The sequence below is a fragment of the Carassius auratus genome, chromosome 11 (assembly GCF_003368295.1).
Source record: "Carassius auratus strain Wakin chromosome 11, ASM336829v1, whole genome shotgun sequence".
NCBI lineage: Eukaryota > Metazoa > Chordata > Actinopteri > Cypriniformes > Cyprinidae > Carassius > Carassius auratus.
Window position 1 is genome coordinate 13,119,657 of NC_039253.1, and position 17,080 is coordinate 13,136,736.

Genomic DNA, 17,080 nt, shown 5'->3' on the forward strand with positions numbered 1-17,080 from the left:
ATAATTTTTGCGTTTCAGTGAAAAATATGTTTCATGGAGAAATAGCCTCCTCTTGTGGCGTTTCCGAAATTTCAACCAGGTCTCCACAATGCAAAGCGTTCCAACTCCATTATGTTTTGTTATGGTTCAGAATGAGTAAACATTCTCATTTTTCTCTGTATAAGTACACAACTAGAGAGGTTGATTTTGTTTTACCATTTTACAATTTCTCAGGGCTGTTGGGGGCTCAAATAGACTCGCAGGCTATTTCTTATGTAATACATTTATGTAAAATTCATTGTGACTGCTAAGTGTGACTTTAGAACTCACGTTGGAATATTAAATTAATTGTGTAGCCTACGTGTAGCTTACATAAATTTCGTAATGCAGCTACAACTTGGTATTTATGACACAACAATATTTAGGCCTATACCTGTCACTGAAAAAGACTGAATTTTTTTTTTTATTCTACAAGTTCTGTAAGAGGTTTAAATATATTTATTCAGGTTTTTATGTAAAAAATAGGTTTTAACGTGTGAAAGTCGACTGCTCATACAGTAAACATGTAAATCATACTTCAGGCATCCGGTTATTTTTCAATGCAGTCACATTTATTGGCTTTCTCTATGCACAGTTACTAAGCAGTCACTTGAGCTGGCAAGAAATGGTTCAATTTTACAATGAAATTCCCACAATGTTTACTAAAAAATAATTAAAGGACTGAGAGAGTCGCACAGCTCAAAAATATACAAAGGCTTGGAATTAATGTAAACTTTGAATGAAACAGTGCCTTTTCCTTTTTCGTTTGAAAAAGATCATATGTACATGTTTATACAAAAATACAAAATGGATTTATATCTCTTGAAATGAAGCATGTATGCAGAATGTGATTTACTTCCTGTTTATTGTAACTGAATGAGATGCATCTTATCTTTAGACATTTTCACTTTAACATTTTTTATTTCTTCAATTAATTTATTATACTTTATTTTTTCCCCACACCAATACACATTTGAAACCCTTTGGCAAAAAAATAAATAAAAAAATAAAATAAATTAAAATTAAAAAATACTGTGCTTCTCCATTAATGCAGAGAAAATCGGCAAAAGATCAGATAAATAGTCTAAGATGGATTATGATGATAAATGAAAACCAATACAATAACTCTACTCTGTAGTGTCTTTTTGTTTCCTGTTACTTTAATTCTTTGTTGATATGATAATTTGTATAGTAACTTGTGCCAGTTTAAAACAGTCCAAAGCTGCATTTGAGGTAAAATAAGTATGATATAGATAACTTTGTGATTTCACTTAATTATTTGTCTTTAATCTTTTGCAAAAAAGGCCTAAACTGACTGGTTAGCTTCACTACAGTACAAGTGACTTGATACTTCAAATGTGGCTACTGTTGTTAAAATAGAAACAAAAGACAAAGCATTGCTACATATTTGAATTTTTGAGTTGTCACGAGTGTTGTTTTCATGACTGCAATTGCATCACAAGCACAGAGAGAAAAGTACAGTATGAAAAGAAAACTGATGATATCAATGACATCTTTCCCCTAATGGCTACAACGACAGAATATGGCCTGGGTATAGAATTCAAAGCACCAAAATTTTTAACTACAGTCGTTTAAGCTTATTTGTTAAGAATGCGAGTTTACAGCTAATTAAGAAATGTTTACAAGTTCTGTATCTTCATCATTGGCTGATACACCCCTGATATGAAATATGTTCTTCTTATTTTATTTAAATAAAGCTTTATAATTATTCTTTTCCAAATTTATTAACAAAATAATTCTCTGGATAAAATATCCCATAATTAAAAATACTTTTTTTTCTATTAAATGTTGCAATCTAAAAGAAGATTTCATAGATTTAGTTCTAGTACATGGACACAAAGGAGAAAAAAAGTAGTCTGTACTTCCAAAATTCTGTAGTTATAAAGCAAAGCTAATTGCGACAACCATTAGACAGGGCTGTATTAAAGGAGAAATAAGACATTGCACACTGCAGCTACTATTTTATGAGAAAATATCTGTTAGTTCAGTTAGTGTCTCAGAATATCCTGGAAGGTTTCTCTACCGGTATAAAACAAAAAGAACTCAAATCTCAAACCTCTTGGACATGACAGTACATGACAAATCAATAACAGTTCAGAATAAAGGCTGAAATATTGTGTCAGTCATCTATAAATATACAGATGAGCAATGAACCACTGCTGCTTTCTCGCAGTCATCTTATCTATATCCCAGAAATTGAGATATATATCAATACTGACATTACATTTTAACAAAATGGCACCATATTTAAACCTCAGTGTGTTCTTTCAAAACTCATCTGTACACAAATAGTGCTTCCTTAGATTAGATTGTCCAGTTTCTCAAACTTTGTATACAGTGATGTAAAACTGCAAATTTCACATTTTGTACATTAACTAAACACAAACTCAACAAATTCAAGTGAAGGTGGAAATACATTTTACGTGGAGATGTCACGTGTTCTGGTGTTTTATTGCATGCTGTACAAAGGATGAAGAAACTGAATTATGACCACAGTGAAAGAGCGTTCATCAGAGACGGATGACCAAAAATCGATCTTTTTCACAGCATGTCACCTTCCCTTCAGTGGCACAGTGGAGGCTTGACAAATCTAGCTAATTCCTATGAGTTCTGAACTCATAGAAGACCTCCAACTCTGAAGAGTTTCACTTTAAAAGTTAATCAGTTCTTCTTCAAATGAACAGTAAGCTTGATTTTAAGGGTATTCACAGAATACATTGAGAATGAGGTCCTCATTTCTTCTGCAGTCACAAAAATCTTCCATGTTGGTTGGTTAAGTAAATATACATGATGACACCTGAAAATTGTGACAAAAATACACAACCCAATTTGGGTTTTTGAAGAAAAGGTAAACTAAACACGCTTAAAAAGGATTCAATTAGTTACAGTTGTTGGAATGCTGTTTGACAGGTTGAGATTCAGACAGCATGAAGATTCTGAAACACACATACTGTACGTTCCATGACATTTCACTAAACTAAAACTGGATTACATTGTCTGCTTGCCTTGTTATTTAACAGTACATCCAGGTTGTATATTTCAAGGTATAAATACCCAAATTAAGTCCAAAAGAACTGATGGTTTTGCAAACCACCAGTCTAATAGAACTATGTTCATCACAGTTCTAGCTTTCTTTTTTCTCAGAAATCTTTCCCATTGTACACCCCTGCTAAGAATGGCCGTGGTGCGATTGTCTTTAGAGAAGCATCCACATATTCGTGTTAATTTGTGATGGATGATGGAAATAGAATTTTCTATATTAAAAAGTAACCTTTCCAAATTTTGTTGAAGAACTAATTTCACCATCTTATTTTCTGAACATAAGAACATGATATTATGATGAAAATCATAGCTCCCAATGATAAATGGTAAAACAAAAGGAGCTTAAAGAAATCAAAATTAGTTTTTTCTGAATCACAAACATAAGGGGAGAAAACTAAGGTAGATCATAATGTATACACCACTCTCATACAGTTCAAACAGAATGTTTTTGTATTATAAAAGATTGGTTAAAAAAATGATTATACCACTAAGAGGAGCGATCATCGTGTGGACTTCCATCTGAGTTCTCAGTCTCTCCCTCTGATATGGCCTGCATTGGGGCAGTGTACAGCCGACTCCGCGTGCTATAGCGACTGCTGTTTGCCGCAGGTGGAATTCTAGAACGTCCTTGTCTGGAGGCAGCTGACATGGTAAGTGTTTTTGGGGAGAATCCTTCGCTGTTGGCCTTAGGGAATTGACTTGGAAGTGGATCTCCACTGCTAGTGGACTCCTGGAGAGGTAAGGGGGGCTCCTCTGCTTGTCTTGCAGTCTCTAATAGCAGCTCTACTTGAGTCTTGGGTGTGATGGGGCTCTTGAGGATCTCCGTAGCAGACATGCGGTAACTTGAGTCTGAGCGACTTCCCTTCTTTAGCAGCAGGAGTTTGAACTCCTCACTGGATGTACTGGACTTTTTGGCACTCCTGTAGATGGGTCCTGAGGCTCGCTGAGAGCTGTTTGAAGGGACTGAGGCAGCAGGGGCGATCGGGCATACAGAAGGATTGCTGACTGGAGCAGGTGCAGGTGCTACTCCAGGCCGACTTTTTCCACTTATCTCCCCCGAGTCTTTACGTCCCAGCAATTTCCTTTTAGACCTGCAAAGATTTGGTTGACAGAGTATTTCAGTCACATAAAAGTTTCAATGATTGCATGAAATATCATCCAAACACGACACAAAATGTGGATCTTTAATGTGAAACAGTCATGCTTACCTGTGTATCATGGCAAACAGATCTTCAGTTGTGAGTAGTTTGTTGGGGGATGGGAAAACATTATCATCATCAGTTTTAGAGTCATCAGTCAAAGAAGATGTTGAATTGTCACTGGGAGTTGATTCTGTCAACATGCAAAGCATTCATACTTCAAACTCAATTAGCTCTTGAAATAAAGTTAAGCATTCAACAACTTGCATGTGAAGTCAGTCTAGTAGAAAATAATTTTGAGGATGACCAGTATATCTATATACTATCTCCTATAGTTCCCATAATACAGGAATAGTGGCCACTAGAGGTGAAATAAAAACAATCACCAACTCTGCATGGGGTTTGGTGTCATGTATGAATGAATGAATGAGGAATTTATATAGCGCTTTACTGTCTATTGTTGTACAGCCGAAGTGCTTTACAATTGGGGGAGGGTGGGGGTTATATGTGCCAATGTGCAGCATTGGATGATGCAATGGCAGCCACAGGACAATGGCGCCAATGTGCTCACCACACACAAGCTACAGGTGGAAAGGAGAGAGAGTCATACAGCCAGTAATGTTAAGCAAAGGTTTGGGGAGTAATGAATACATGTAATGTCATTTAAAACTCTGGCAGAAAAAAACTAGGTATGTTTACAGTATTTGTTTTTTTAACTTACAGTCATGGTAAAATAAATAACATTTGTTAAGTATAAGTTTTACAGGAGAATTACCCTTGCTGAAATAGTCCTCTGTGTCCGGGGTCGACCCTTCTTCCCCTATGTCATGTGAGGCACTTCTGGTTGCGACACCTGATGTCTCATAATCCTCTTCTCGGCCTTGTACATCGCTGATTGTGTAAGTGTGCGATGTCTCTTGAGTTGAAACAGGCACTTTGTCAGGGCTGTTGCACAGTACAAAATTGCTCCTCTGTATTTCACTGTAAGCGGGGGGTGGGATTGTGCTGGCTGAACACATGGGCTGTGCTGAGGGGTCTGACCGTGATAGCTGATTTAGATCTTGTTTTAGTCTCTCTGGTGACAATGTCAGTTGCACACCTGGGTACTTTCTGATGTCTTGTTCTTGCTGAGATGACCTTGTTGAAGAGTCTTCTTTTTCAGGAGTAGGATCTACAGGAGTTCTGAAAGCAGTCATTGCCCAGTAAGTACCAGGACCAAGCCTCTCCTGTCTCACTTTCACTTCTTCCTGGGGAAGAGCAACATTTTCCACTGTTGGTACCTGTGATTCACAGAGCTGTGCCGCAGGGGGTTTGTAGGCTGGTGGTTTCCTGTTGTGCCTGTTGCTAGAGGATGGGGCATCAGTTATTACTGTGGGACACTTGGGACGAGTTACTAGATTTGCACTGACCGGTTCATACCCTTGGTTCCCTTCAGCTAATCTACAAATAGATCGCAGTTGGACTGATCTAAGAACAATTGGAGTGATGGCCAAATGGGCTGAGCTGGGTACTGTGCTTGTTGCACTCACTGAAGTAGAAGTTGCAGTGCGAGCCTCTGCAGCAGCGGCAGCAGCAGCGGCTGCAGTTCGAGCTTCTGCAGCTGCAGCCGCAGCTATGGCAGCTTTCTGCTTATTCTGGTGGAGGATGTGCATCTGATTTCTGTGAGCAAAGTACTTGCTGTGAAGAGCACTTAGGTCAAGGTGACTGGGGGGTATGGCATGGAAGTCAGTTTCCCTCCTGGAGGAAATGCCTAGGTCTCGGACTGAAAGCTGCGGCTGTTGTAGGGAACAAAGTGAGGACTTCCTTTCAGGGACTTTGGGTTTCCTTTTGCCACTAGTTGGAGACAGGGGCCCTGGGAAGAAAGCGGAGGGGAAGGAAGATGTAGGAGTTTCTGACTGACTAGAATATCCACTGGAAGGGGATGCCAAGCTCACCAACTTTTCAGGGGAAGCCAGCTTTAAGTCACCTTCAGATGGAGGAAGAGTTGGAGAAGTAGGTCTGGACCTGGGTTGACAGGCTTGCATTTCTGCACATTCTGTTGACTTGATGCATTCAATAACAGTTGTACCCATAGCAGTGCTGGAGTTGGGCAGAGACCGGTAAGGGTCATTTGATTTCAAGTCATTGTGGAGCCAGAGGTCTGCATAGTCAGCTTGCACAGCACCTTCATCCTTGAACGAATGTGTGTCTGAGGAACTGAATGGAGAGGAGCAGTCAAGCATGTCCCTGACATTCTCCACTCCCCATGCGCCAAGTGACTCAAGACCTGCAGTGTCAAGGTGCCCTGCAGAATCAGCCAAGTCCAGCTGCAGTTTCATCTCACTGGAAGACAAGGGCAGCGGCAACTCGCAAGTAATCTTTGGTTCGTCCTGCTCTAGAATGTTCACACCACTGCTTGTTTCCTTTAATGAAGAGCTACGTTTTGGTGGGGGTGGCTTGGCCTTTGGTTTTTTCAAGGAGAGACATGGTCTACCCAGTGTCCTGGTGGCTCTATACTCTGACTGAGTGTATTCACCCATGCCAGGTGCTATATTTCCACTTGGTCCACAGTCAGGGTCAATGGCTGCATAGTTGTAGTAGCTTCTGGTACCCTTAAGACCACAGTCAAAGTGCATGGAGGAATAAAATCCTTCAGTGTCAACTATGTAGTGCATCTCAGATTTCCTAGCGGATGCTTGGTCACTGAAACACTCGTAAGTTTCCCCACTTGAATAACTGGGGCAGCTGACACCACTCTCATCCTCTCTGGAATGCTTTGGACTGAAGTCTTGGGGGCAGGACTGATCCTGCTGGTCCTGGGTGCAGTTCCACTCACCATCACTAGCAGTACTGACACCTGCATCATCCATCTGATCAGTAGCCGATGAGGTAAAAGAATTGGATCGCCCCTGTCCTTGTGGCTTGTCAATGTGGTAGGGGTCAATTATGAAGCCAGTGGTGTCATCAATGACATGGGATCCAGTATTGAGGGAGAGTTCTGAATCACAGTGTGAGGATCCAGTCAGGGGAGGAGAGGCAGCAGGCGGAAGAGTTTCAGACGTCTGCGATGGGCAAGTGGAGCTGCTTCCACTCCAGTTGCCGCTTGATGACTGGTGATCCTCTTTATGGTCAATCTGATTGCCTAGCACTCCTGTAGTGGAGGCAGAGTGGATGGGGCTGCTGAAAGTATCAGAGCTGGAGGAAATCTCACAGCTCCCCATATCAACTTTGCGTGGTAGTCTAGATCGGCCTCTCTCAATCCATGTGTGGTCAGGGCTCTCGGAATGCTGCATGCACTTTAGGCTTCCAAACTGGAGCTCTGACATGCCTTGGTCATCAGTGCTCTCCTCCTCATCCTTCAGAATTCTCTGTCCTGGACCTGGTAGGAAGTCCTCAGCTTCATACGGAGAGAGTTCTTCATCTTCTTCATCATCATCATCATCTTCATCATCATCATCATCATCATCATCATCATCACTGTCATCCTGACCCTCATCCAGAAGCCGACCACCCTCACGTGGTAGACTTCTAGAACGGACACGAGTAGCTGATGCTGCAGCATACACAGTATCAGAGCGATCCGGCAGGGAGGTGATGTTTCCAGTGGAGTGTGAGAGAGAGGCTGGAATTCCCTGACCCCTCTGGGCACGGATACGCCTCCGGGATGGAGCAGCAATCAAGAAGTCATCTGTCTGACAGCCAGAGTCCTTGGTGTGCAATACTCGGCCACTCAAAGAGAGCTCCTCATGCCACAATGACTTGTGTGGGTTGGCATGAATGATCACTGTTCTCTCTCTAGCCACAGGTGATTCGTCAGAATCTACAGGGAAATCAGAAAACCAATAATTAAACCAAAAATATATGAGGATAAAATTGAAGAAAATGTGACATGCAGATGTTAAAGAAAACAATAAGTTGCTTTGATGAACTTGGACTTTAATTGTAAAGCATCAGTTGATCATACCCAGGTCTTGTTGAACTCGTTTGGGGATGCCAGTGATCGTTTTTCGCCTCCTGAGTTTCCGGCGTCTCTGTAGAACTGACTGTGAGTGAACAAGAGAGCAGCGAGCACTAGCTTCTCTGTCAAATCCAACACCTGTGAAGAAAAATAACAGTCTCAGAAGTAGTTAAGCCTATGCCTGAATTCTCTTAGTGATAATAGGAGTGGGTGATATATTTCACAGTATCAAATTCGTTTTGCTTAATTTTACTTATTGTTATTTACATATTGTTATAATACATGATGCAATATATTGTTGGTGTTTTTAGTTTGTGTTGAATATGGAGTAACGTTGCTTACCAGAAACATTTATTGGAATGATGCAGGATGAAATCACTTGAGAGTCATCTTTTATACTCTCTTCTGGAGTGGGAAGAGGCAGGGCTTTGGACCAGTTGATATTTTTGTCCATGGTGGTAGGTATATTGGGAACAGGACATTTAGGCCTATGGCTCATCACTGGCAATTCACCATCTGTTTCCGTGTTGGTTCCAGCCTAATGTGGGATAATGTTAGAACTGTTCAACTGTACTCAGAACAAGATTGACAATTTATGATCAAATTAACATACTGTAAACACACAGCTACATGTAAAGACAACATTTTATCTACAGGATCACAAAGTTTTATACAGTGGGCCAAAAAACTTCAGATACTTTTGGAGTCACACTTACTTTTTCGATTTCACTGCATTATAAATATACAAAAAATATACAACATAACAAACGAATTGTAAGCAGCTTTTTTGTTACCTACATCCTTCAAAGTATCTTCTTTTACATTCATAACAAGAAAGAAATTCTAATTCAAGCAAATTATTTAATTCTTGGGTGAACTACTCCTTTAATCCCCCCCCCCCCCCCTCAAAACTAACTTCAATTTTAATGCAGAAAAATAAGTGAGGCTTAAGTTTCCAAATACTTTTTGGGACCAGCTGTATTAAGTAGACATTTACATACATACATTTATTGCCAAATTCCCGTTTTTCTGTGTTGATAAGAAATGCAGCTTTGGTTATGAGGCAGAGACAAACACAGAGAGAAGAAAAAGAATAGATGAAAGAATCAAACATTGGCAAAGACACAGCATGATTTTTTTTTTTTTTCTATGGTTGCATGAAAATTTAAACAATAATGTATTTGAATGAAGGCCAGGTTGCACCCTGGGGAGTAAATAATCCAGAAAGGAAATCCATGGAAAATCATGTCTTACTCACACAAAAAGAAAGAAAAATATTCAATATTAACCCAATACTAGAAAGGAATGATCTTACAATATCAGAATTCTCTGTGATACTTCAAATGCAATATAACATACACATATTACACTATTACGGAAGTTCTAAGCGGCCATGCATTATAATTTTTTTTCCTTTTTGTTTTCTCGTTATAACGACTTAATTTTCTCATTATCTCAACATAACGAAGTTCGTTTTCTTGTTATAACGACTTATTTTTCTCGTTATCTCGACATAACGAAAGTTTGTTTTCTCGTTATAACGACATGACAGTTTTACTGTTGCTATAGTAACAAACTCTGCATCTGATGGACCATGCAGGCGCTCTTACTGTAGCCTATATTTCAGCAAATTTTGCTTCGCCTAGGTAATAATGTCTACAGTACTGTACATAAATAAAGGCTGATCAATCCCTGTTGATTTTTCCAGAGACAGTACAACAAACGTTTTGTTTTTTTAATTAACATGTTTAAATGCCATTAGAGCTGCTTGTATTAAACTCACGTTTAATTTTCCCTTTATTTTAAATAAAATTATATATAATTTGTAATTTGTAGTAGTCATTATATGATGTGGCAGATATCATGTGTGTTACAAGCTTCTGTTTGAAAAGAGCATTCATGTGTACGTGTAGTGTGTGTGTGTGTGTGTGTGTGTGTGTGTGTGTGTGTGTAGAAAAAAACGTTAATAGAACAAAACTGAATTAAATTAGCCTATGGATTTTACATATACATCACATTTCTCATCAATATGGTTAACAATAAAGATTAGTAATAAGGAAAAGAAGCACATCAGCCTACATTGTTAAATCCCGTCCTACTGTAGATAAACAGAATACAGTGACGTCAACCTTTGTTTTGATAAGCAGTTATTTTATGACACAGAACGCGTTGGTGAAACTCATGCATCTAGCAGGACCTTAATACACAAAATATTCATATTGATTCAAGCATTTAACATTTATGAATTAATTAAATGTCAGTAATGAACAAGACTGCACAAATTATAGCGATCACGAGGAAGGACCGTGTACAGTAAAGTGAATAGTATACAACACCCCATCAGTTATATTCAGGTCTATAGTGCCACCTGTTGGCGCAGTTTTGTAACTTCTTAGAGAAAACTAAGTCATTATAACGAGAACACGAACTTCGTTATGTCGAGAAAACGAGAAAATTAAGTCATTATAACGAGAAAACGAACTTCGTTATGTCGAGAAAACGAGAAAATTAAGTCATTATAACGAGAACACGAACTTCGTTATGTCGAGAAAACGAGAAAATTAAGTCATTATAACGAGAAAACGAACTTCGTTATGTTGAGATAAGGAGAAAATTAAGTCGTTATAACGAGAAAACAAAAAGAAAAAAAAAATATAATGCATGGCCGCTTAGAACTTCCGTACTACAATATATCTCAATATAATGTAGAAAATGATACTGAGCTGTATCACTTAAAATGGTGCTATTTAACAAATCACATAAACGGTCATTTATACAATAGCATACTCTTTAACTGATTCTGCTTATACAGTAAATGCAAACACATCAAGTATTTTACTTTATGATCATTAGCATTTACTGTGATGATGTTATCAGCAATCCCAAATACATATCTTCTCAGATCCTTTGTAACTGCTACGTATCCTGCTAACTGGATTGTTCATTTTCATCTCAAGGAAGTCTTGTTCTAACCTAATCATTTTAAAGAAAGAGAAACTATTAGGAGATAGAGGTAATAAGTAGACTTTAATGGGGCAAAATACCTTTCTAATCCAGGGAATGAAGTAACAACACTGAATAGGGGAGGAGGAACGGGAACGCTGATACTAAAATGAAAAGATGGAAAACAGAACTTAACAAATGACAAAAAAAAGATGTGATAAATCAAAATAAATGTCTGATGTGATGTTTCTGAAAAGTCCATAGTGTCCACATGCTGTGAGGGAAAAGGGGCAACATATACACACACAAAACAACACACACATGTTCTCTTCTGTAGTCTGCAACACATGCTGAAATAAAAGGCTGTAATCTAATGGGGAAGGAATTTACTAAACTGAATTGTTATGGAAGGATTTGAATCAATCCACCCATTCAATAATTTTGGCACAACCTGTACTTTGGTTAAAAAGATAGAGGTCAGAAGCCCTGTTGTCAGATTTTTAAAATACATTTTTGAATTTACCTTTCTGAGGACGGGTTTGAATTCAGCCTCTTTGGCTGGCCTCTCCTGCAGCAGTTAAATGCAACAAGCAAAACAGATAAAGATCCCAGAATACCTTTGACCACCTTTAAAATCACACTCAACTGCCTATTTTACTCGTGCATGTTATTTTATGAAAATATTTTTCACATTTGAAGATGTAAAACAGTACATTATAATAAACAAATTATAAATAACCTCCTCGTTCCAAACACCTAGTATACTGGACTTCAGCATTAAATCAGCAAAGAAATTCGACTCAACTTTGATATTTGTCATGTTCATTATTATGAAATGTTACTATGATGACAAGGAAGATACCTTTCTCATTCAAGAATTTCCAGTATACTGAATGTTCTGACTTAAGTTACACTTTGCACTTATTTGCACTTTAATGTAAAAATGCATTATAGCGCATGCATTATTCATTATTACATAATTATTTAATCTATATTGATTTAACATGTTAAATCAATATTTTACATGCAATAAGCACAAGGGATCAAGAAAATACAAGACACTGAACATATACAGTTGTGCTCATAAGTTTATATGCCCCTTGCAGAATATGCAAAATTAGGAGGGATCATGAAAATTGCACATTATTGTTTATTTAATACGCTTATGAATAAGCTATTTCATGTAACAGATGTTTATATATTCTCCACAAAACAAAATGAATGTGAATTCATGTGAATGACGAATGTGCAGGAGCTGGAGGATTTTTCTGAAGAACAGCAGGAACTGTTCTGGACCAACAAGGGACTCGTGAAAAACACAAAACAGAAAGACAGTCGTGGATCATCCAGGAAACAACACAGATTATTAAGATTCAATAATCTTTTGAACGGGGTAATTTTTTAAAATTCAGTTACTATTTTGTCTTGTGGCATATATATAAACATCTGTTATGTGAAATAGCTTATTCCGGAGAGTTCTAAAAAAAATAACATGCAATTTTCATTATCCCTCTAATTTGGTTATTAACATATTTGCAAATTCTGCTATATATATATATATATATATATATATATATATATATATATATATATATATGCACACACACACACACAAACAAACATACATATATATAAAAACAGAATTCTTGTAATTTGCCATTTAATATGGGTTTATTAACATTTATATAATTACATATTTTGTAATATTTCCAGTTCCAGGGCTGAGAAAGTTACAACGAAATAAACAAAAACCCTGAAACATGCACACAAAATAAACAAAAAAGAAACTCTTTACCTTCCTCTGGATGTTTTGCCCCTCACTCTCTCTAACGCTCCTCTCCTGGAGTGCATGGCAGGAGAGAGCATGCTAGTTTAGGCCGAAAATATTTTGTTGGTCTTATAACAGTTTATGTTTTAAGATAATCAAATTTGGTTCTGGGTTAGATCACCACTTGACATTTGACACAAAACCTGGGCTCTGAATCATAACCAGCTGAGAACCACTGATTTGTGAACATCCTCTACATGAGTGGAGATTCTTACCAGGCGTGAGTGCCGGCCCCTCTGCTCCCGCCTTCTGAGTTTGTGAGTTGAAGGGAAGGTTGGCATAGGCGGAGCCACAGATATTGATATGGTGACCCGGCCACGCTCTCTGCTGGTTGAACGCTGACGCTGCTGCTGGTCTGTAAAGCACACACACACACACACACGCACACACACTTCAGCTAGCTAAGATCTTTTAGTCTAAACTAAAGTACAAATTATTACACTTTCTGTATTATAGAAATTACAGACCGCCAACTTCTAACTAAATTGTTCATGTGTAGTAGGCATCTAATGGATACGCTGCGTACTGACAATGTACAATCAATGTTCTGGTAACATTTTATGTGTAACTGATGGAAGTAAAATTGATTCAAGGGGAAAATATAAATTATGCTATGATGGTTCATAATGAACTTGAGGCAATGCCAAATCATTTCATCGCTAAAACACAAGGTGGCAGTATGTATTAGATTTTCACCAAAAAACTCCCCTAACATCAGCCTCTAAAGGCATTTTACATGTTTTCTCATATACCAGCTTAATATAGACATGATATATCATTTAATACATCTACAACTTCAAACTCACTAATTTAGAACAAATTTGAATAAGTTATCTTAAGGTTTGCCTTCAATATATACTGAAAATTAAATAGATCTCAAAGCTGACATAGCCTACAGCAAGATACAATGGGGAGACAAAATATGATGATGTAACCCAATCACTAAGATCTGAGGTTATTTCCAGGTAGACTGAGGAACCTGATTGATGTTTAGAAAGATTCAGGTCTACATAGAAACACTTTATCGATCCCTGAGGGGACCTCCAGGATCATAATTCTCATCTATCCTGATCTGTCACGTCTCTATGCTGATCTATCACCGTAGTGGCCCTGGGCAGACCACCGAGCCACAGGGGGGATTTGGTTACAACTGTTGTGATATAAGATCTGTTTGGATGAAAAGACTCATAAAAATCAAACGGCACTGTGGTTTGGCCCAGAAGCCTGACTCAGTACCTCTGTGCAGTGCCCGCAGGTTGAGCTTGGCATGTCGGTGTAACTCTTCCAGACATGGTGGCCGTGTACAAGTGTGGAACAGGTTGTGTTGTTGATGCCATGGAACCTGGAAGTGTGATGTGAGTTTACTCTCAATGTCCAAATTTGATACGGCTAGAGAAAAAGACAAAGAAGTTACGAGGTCAGAAATCTGGAATATATAGGCTACATGATTTCAATTAAAACCCCAATCAAATAAGAATCTTATTAAATTTATATATATATTTATATATAAAAAATATAGCACAACATCAGCATATTAGAATGATGTCTGAAAAATCATGTGACACTGAAGACTGGAATAATGGCTTCTGAAAATGTAGGTTTGCCGTCACAGGAATCATTTCTGAATACTACTGTATTTTTCACCAAATGATTTTTTATCAAAGGATGCAGCCTGGGTTTGTTTAAGAGACTTTCAAAAACATTAAAATAATCTTATCAAACCCCAAATTTTGAGCAGCAGTGAAAGTTTCCATTTTCATTCAACTGTAACAATATTATGCATTACAAGACAACAAACGGCATTCTAGGGAAAAGAAGGTGAAAGACAGCTTCATTAGTATTTCTCCCTCTATCTTTTTCTTTTTTCCCCAGCTTCCTGTCTCCTTCTCTCCTCTATAAAGGAGCATATGCCCATCAGTATTCAATACGCAGCGGTCCCCTTGAACTACACAGAGTCATCTGTATCCAAGCAACCCTTCATATCTAATTTACAACGAATTAGCAGATCCTTATCAGGCTGTGATCAGCAGAATAATAATAGAAATAGAAATGCATTTCCTCTCTTAGAAAACATCAAAGAAGGGTGGAGGGTTGACGATGATAGATGCTTAGAAAAACATTGGATTTTATAGCAACAAACACTTTGTTGGATGCAATTGGAACAAAAGTCATTTAATAAAAAACAGAAGTGGCTCCTCAAGTTAGGATCTGGGAATATTTTTTGTTAGGCTCTGGTACATTAAAGGGAAACCGCAAAGGGGTCTTACATTTCTGAAAGCCATGGCTAAATATGAAGCAGACAATTCAGACTGACAGTCAGAAAGGAAACATTTTAGTGCTTTAACCATGAGATAAAGACAATAGCCAAGTCTATTGGTTTGACAGCAATTAATACTCACAAGGCCTCTCTCTCTTGCCAAACACACACACACACACACACACACACACAAGGGGGCATTTGGTAATCCGATACGAGCCCCTTCTATAACCTTAAGCCTGACCACAACCAGAGAACCATTAAAATGAACAATGTTTTGAGTGGTTTTACTCAAGAATGCTAATCTGATACCCACTTTTTTGCTCTGTTAAATGTCCTTCTATGTTCAGTGTTAACTTGCACTGATGAATGAGGCAGCTGGAGACTCAATTTTAGGAATGAGAACAAGTATCCACAAATTTGCACAGCGGACACAGTATTTACACAATTAAGCTACACTTAATAAATGAATTGCTTTGCATGATATATCAAAGTTAGTATCAATCTCCTTTGCATCTGTAAACAAAACTTTATTAATATTTCAGAAATTTTTACATTAACTTTAAACCAATTTGTAATCAACAGAACAGTAGAAGAATAAAGAAAACAATTCTATAAAGAGAAATCAAATGTCTTTGGAATATGATAAATGAAGTAAATCACTGTAGTTCTCTTAAAGACAGCTGATTGACACTTTACTGATGGAGTCAGAACTCAGCCAGTGTGAGGGATTTCAATCTGAATTAAGCACTTTCATGCTTCAAAAAAAAACTGATAGTAAGTTTAGACTAATACTTTCAGGTCTCTGGGAGTGGGCCAGTTTTTGTTTTTACTTCAGATACTTAAACACCTTATTAAATTTCCTTTGTGATTTTAAGCAATATGGGAAATCCTCTGACTTTAAACCTTTAAAGTTACAGATAAAAGCTTAAATTAGTATAGTGTAAGTGCAGATTGATAAACATACCATAGGTGATATTGTTAAAAAGTTTAAGGTTGGTGATTTATTTTTATTTTTTGTCTCTTATGCTCACCAAGGCTGAATTTATTTCTTCTTTGATATATTTTAAAATGTTATTTATTCCTGTGGTGTTAAGAGCTGAATCTTCAGCAGCCATTACTCTTCTTTTATTTACATAGATCATTTTTATATGCAAGTGCTCAAAAATAATGTTTTATTATAATAAAAACAGTCTGATAAAAGAACAGTATATATTTGAAAAAAATACTGTCACTTTTGACCGATTCTTTGCTGAACAAAAGTAATAATTCCTAAAATAAATGTAATAATAAACTCACTGGCCCCAAACTTTTGAATATAATATAATATAATATAATATAATATAATATAATATAATATAATATAATATAATATAATATAATATAATATAATATAATATAATATAATATAATATAATAAAAAAATATATAATGTAAAATAAAATTTTCGGGGAAATGTCTAGAGACACTAATGAAAGATTTTCCAAAAGGTAGGTAACTCACTATCAGTAACAATGTTACTATCAAAATTATGCTACTATCAAAGCTTCAGTGGTAGCCTTAAAAAAGAAAGAAATCCCATAATGCACTGTAACAACGTTAGTGAAAAAAGAGTCCAAGATGGATTACAAGGAGCGAGAAATATTTCATTAAACATCTGCTTTGGAAATAATTGTTGAGTTAGTGTTTTGATGGTTCTCCCTCCATTTGGACTTGTGCTGTAATGATGTGCGAATGCGCTGAACAGACTCTATTACTCAGCACTGCTCTGCTGTTTCTTTCGTTTTTGCCCTGCACTATCAAGTACTGATCCTCATGCAGTACAGATAGATGATCTCCACATACATGCGTCTTAATCACTCCTTCTGCACTTAGAAATGTTGGTCATCTACTAC

The 17,080-nt window shown here is 37.3% G+C and overlaps 1 protein-coding gene across 9 annotated transcripts in view; it reads right to left on the bottom strand.

The window, feature by feature from the left end:
• Positions 1 to 577: 577 nt before the first annotated feature.
• Positions 578 to 17,080, bottom strand: part of nhsb (Nance-Horan syndrome b (congenital cataracts and dental anomalies)) — a 52,811-nt gene continuing 36,308 nt past the window's right edge. Inside the window, exons 2-12 of one of the 9 annotated variants that reach the window (XM_026275519.1) lie at positions 14,165 to 14,317; positions 13,144 to 13,283; positions 12,896 to 12,940; positions 11,624 to 11,668; positions 11,202 to 11,264; positions 9,163 to 9,207; positions 8,500 to 8,695; positions 8,164 to 8,295; positions 4,996 to 8,019; positions 4,290 to 4,413; positions 578 to 4,172 (exon numbers count right to left, since the gene is read on the bottom strand). In XM_026275519.1, coding sequence (XP_026131304.1) covers positions 3,569 to 4,172; positions 4,290 to 4,413; positions 4,996 to 8,019; positions 8,164 to 8,295; positions 8,500 to 8,695; positions 9,163 to 9,207; positions 11,202 to 11,264; positions 11,624 to 11,668; positions 12,896 to 12,940; positions 13,144 to 13,283; positions 14,165 to 14,317 — 4,571 coding nt within the window. In that variant the 3' untranslated portion in view covers positions 578 to 3,568. The remainder of the gene's footprint in view (positions 4,173 to 4,289; positions 4,414 to 4,995; positions 8,020 to 8,163; positions 8,296 to 8,499; positions 8,696 to 9,162; positions 9,208 to 11,201; positions 11,265 to 11,623; positions 11,669 to 12,895; positions 12,941 to 13,143; positions 13,284 to 14,164; positions 14,318 to 17,080) is intronic. The other 8 variants (XM_026275521.1, XM_026275522.1, XM_026275520.1 and 5 more) reach the window with 8 other exon arrangements.